This window comes from Pinus tabuliformis, chromosome 9 (genome assembly GCF_031772625.1).
Source record: "Pinus tabuliformis cultivar Carrire ecotype Pingquan chromosome 9, CPIR1, whole genome shotgun sequence".
Lineage (NCBI taxonomy): Eukaryota > Viridiplantae > Streptophyta > Pinopsida > Pinales > Pinaceae > Pinus > Pinus tabuliformis.
This window is the reverse complement of record NC_142307.1, coordinates 857,236,208-857,239,507: the sequence shown is the minus strand read 5'-3', so window position 1 is coordinate 857,239,507 and position 3,300 is coordinate 857,236,208. Positions and strand designations below refer to the sequence as shown.

The window sequence follows — 3,300 nt, the reverse complement described above, 5'->3', positions numbered from 1 at the left end:
TTGAGAGCTGAAACCTATGTATAGAATGGCTACTGCTGAAGATAGTATGGGCATGAACCTGAAAGTGTTTGAAATGAGCACAATCTGAAGACAGACTTCTTAAAAGGCAGAAGAAAGTAGCCTCCACTGGGAAGGTTGTGGAAAGTATACACCATTTAGGAGCTTGAATTCACTACTTTACATGGCGAACAGTTAATGGAATAGGTTCTGTGAGCGAAATATCCATAGATGGGTTTATAAAATCAACAGATAAAAGATTACTCCATTTCTGTCGCTTCCGTAAGCTTTCAATTCAAAATCTGATCTGCTAAAGCTGGGGAATAACATAAATCATATCAAATAAATTATTATCTTGCTAACAATATAAAGCAAGAGGATTGAAATATTATTTCAATTTTAATACACTCTTAATGAATCAAAAGAATGTGTCCTCCTGTAGAACTATCTATACAATACTGCTACACAGAATACGCGTTAACAATGATGTTTTGGCAATGAATGAGCCAAAACCGAGGAAGAAGTGGGCATGTACTTCAACAACATTAAGTGCCACCCCGGACCTACCCGTCATCCGTAAAATGAAAAGCACTCTTTAATCTTAGAATGCCTCTAGAACTGGAGAATCCTTCTTGCATCTTATAGATTCAGATAAACTGCCTCTGAAAAGGGCAAAACGTCTTTTTAGCCCTTTTTATGGAGGGTAGAATGAACTTATTCTCAAGTGGATCTGGTACCTGAACTTTATTTGGAAGGGAATTTTTTGATAACAGATCGAATGCTCCTGTGATCCACATTGGAAAATTTTCAATTTTTAACCCCGCTCCAAAGCTCTTTTCACGCTAAGGAAAAAAATCCTCTCTGCAAAAATGGATAGCCAACGTAGATAATACAAACACATTGGACACCTAAAATAAACTGACCTGCAATCAAACTAGTTGGAGCCCTACTTGTTTGGTCTTGCTGTGAGGGAGACGGCAAAGGTGGTTCCCCAATGATCTCACCAAAGGAATGAGAAGAAGATGGACGAGGAGCAGCAGCAGAGGGAGGTACATATGATGATGGACGGTTAGGAACTACATCAGGCGGGGTTGGAGGAATTGCAAGAAGAGGAGATGATTGTGGAGGAGGGGAAGGAGCCAGCACCTGGGGAGACGGAGACTTGTTAGGGGATTGAACATGAGACTGTTTGCCAAACATTTCCCGAGGAAGGAGAACCTTGGGCACTGCAAATATTGCAAGGGGTTTCTGATCAAAAACTGTCTGCGTTATAGAAGCTAGAACAATACCTGTATTCACTGCTACTGCACCATTGACCCTTGTAATGTTGAGGGTATAAGTCCCAGCTCCCATGGACTCTGTGGCCAATGTAGGTTGAAGTGGATTCACTATGGAATCCAGAGATCCAAGAGGGTAATAGGAATGCAATACATGGTACTTGAGAACAACGGCCTTGTTTTCGGCTGTAAGACTCTGCAACGTATCAGGAGGAAGGGTCGAAAACGCGTCGTCTGTAGGGGCAAAGATGGTAATGCCAGCACCTGCTTGGTCACTCTCCAAATCTGAAGTAATCCCAGAAGCCACCATCATCGACACCACAAAGTTGAAGTTCTTGGCATTCAGAAGTACCTCTGTAACATTAATTGCATTGTCACTAGGTTCAACTGCAGTTGACAGATCAAATCCATAGGGTATAAGCAGGGTGCTGATACTGAAAATACTGATATTGTAAGGAAATGCCTTGACAAGCCTCGTGACTGTTGCATTGAAACTGCCTCCGTAAGGAGCAGGTGCCCTGATTCTGATTTCCCTATTTTTCTCACAAGTTATGTTAACTAACCCAGAGTCTTTTGGTGCCCTTCCTGTGGTTTGATAGAGAGTAGTTATGAGCGTTCCCCGGCTGGTCATTTGGTGGAGCCTATCCCAATCCATATATTCCAGAAGCACATGATACTGAAGAACAGACTGGATCTCCATTACTTGCAGGTTTCCTCCAAATCTGGCCATGTAATTTTCCAAGATTGGGTTGGACAGGGCAAGTATGGTGAGAGATGTCCGGTTGCTTATGTCTTTAGCCACATTGGTGGTTGTCAATAGTTTGTTGAAAGTTTCAAACTCTGGGTACCTCCACAAAAATGCTGTGATATTGAAACCAGATGCAGTAGATCCTGCTGAAACTACCCATATGAAAAACAAGAAGCAGCAAAAGGAACTCCAGCCCAATTTCCCCATATCCTCTCCAATGGTTCCCACAGCCAACCTTTGGGCAATCAAGGGGATCCAATATAGATAACACTACTGCCCAACTCTGCTGCAACTCTGATACCATTCGTTCAATTGACTAAAAATAAGAATATTAGCAGAAACCAACAAACTAAACTACTACGGAATCCAGGTAATGCTGCTGCAGCATCTTTTAATGCACGAATACTACAAAATGATGACACGGGTTCCGACCTTTGTCTCCAATGGAAGCCTCATGCCTGAGTAGTACTCCGTATGGAATTGGACTTTAATTACCACAGCTGTAACAATGAACACCATCATTCCATTACAGCAGAGCAGCAACCACCATCCCATTCCATCTCATCTCCGTTGTGTAGTTACTGTCTTCAATTTCATAGAAAAAGTTATCACAACCATGTTGGTAAATCATGGGGACTATTGTAATCCAACAAAGAGAAAATTGACTGCGTTGGTTTTGAATATGAGGTGAGAACTGGAGCCATGGCACCGCATCGAGGCCTTGCATTTTAAAGAGGGCTGGAAATCGGGATGATTCCCCGTGACCAAACGAATCTGATGGCTCTCCCCCTCACGAGGTCCAATGGCCACCACACGAATGGAGAGCACTTTACAATGAGGATTTTTGTCCACCCCATGATGGCCTTGTCTCAATGAATGAGTTGGCTCCAACCCAAGTCTTTAAGATGTGACCTAAGCATGTGTGAGTTAGCTCTATCCGTACTTCAAAGAGCTGCCACTTGAATTATTGAATGGCCTTGTCTAAACATTATAAGTTTTATTTTATTTTTGGAAATAAAGAAGAGAAATTTAGATAAAATTTTGATTTTTGTTGTTTAAAATTAGATTGCGCTCACTGTTCACCACCCAAATTTATATTCCAACATATCTCTATCAAATTTTATACCAAAAAAACCTTCCCAAACATATGACAAACAGCCTACAAATTAAGAATCGTTTTATAGGCTGAACCTTATCCACCGAACAACTTTTTCCCGGCAACGAACTTTGAAATGACAGGTAGGACAGATAAGAATCGTGACATTCCGAAAGTTTTAT

At 41.5% G+C, this 3,300-nt stretch overlaps 1 protein-coding gene across 1 annotated transcript; it reads right to left on the bottom strand.

Moving 5' to 3' along the window:
• Nucleotides 1-335: 335 nt before the first annotated feature.
• Nucleotides 336-2,846, bottom strand: LOC149151486 (fasciclin-like arabinogalactan protein 4). The gene is made up of 2 exons (XM_089440972.1): nt 1,287-2,846; nt 336-858 (listed from the first exon to the last, which is right to left on the bottom strand). Exons 1-2 carry the CDS (start codon nt 2,227-2,229, stop codon nt 812-814), a joined length of 990 nt encoding a protein of 329 aa, XP_089297098.1. The 5' UTR covers nt 2,230-2,846; the 3' UTR covers nt 336-811.
• Nucleotides 2,847-3,300: the final 454 nt, after the last annotated feature.

What these genes read in the sequence shown, in the direction of transcription:
- LOC149151486 (XM_089440972.1), bottom strand. Translation starts at nt 2,229, where the DNA reads ATGGGGAAATTGGGCTGGAGTTCCTTTTGCTGCTTCTTGTTTTTCATA. An exon ending in TGCAGTAGCAGTGAATACAG is followed by an intron (nt 859 to 1,286) that starts GTATTGTTCTAG and finishes CCATTTTTGCAG; the next exon opens with AGAGGATTTTTTTCCTTAGC.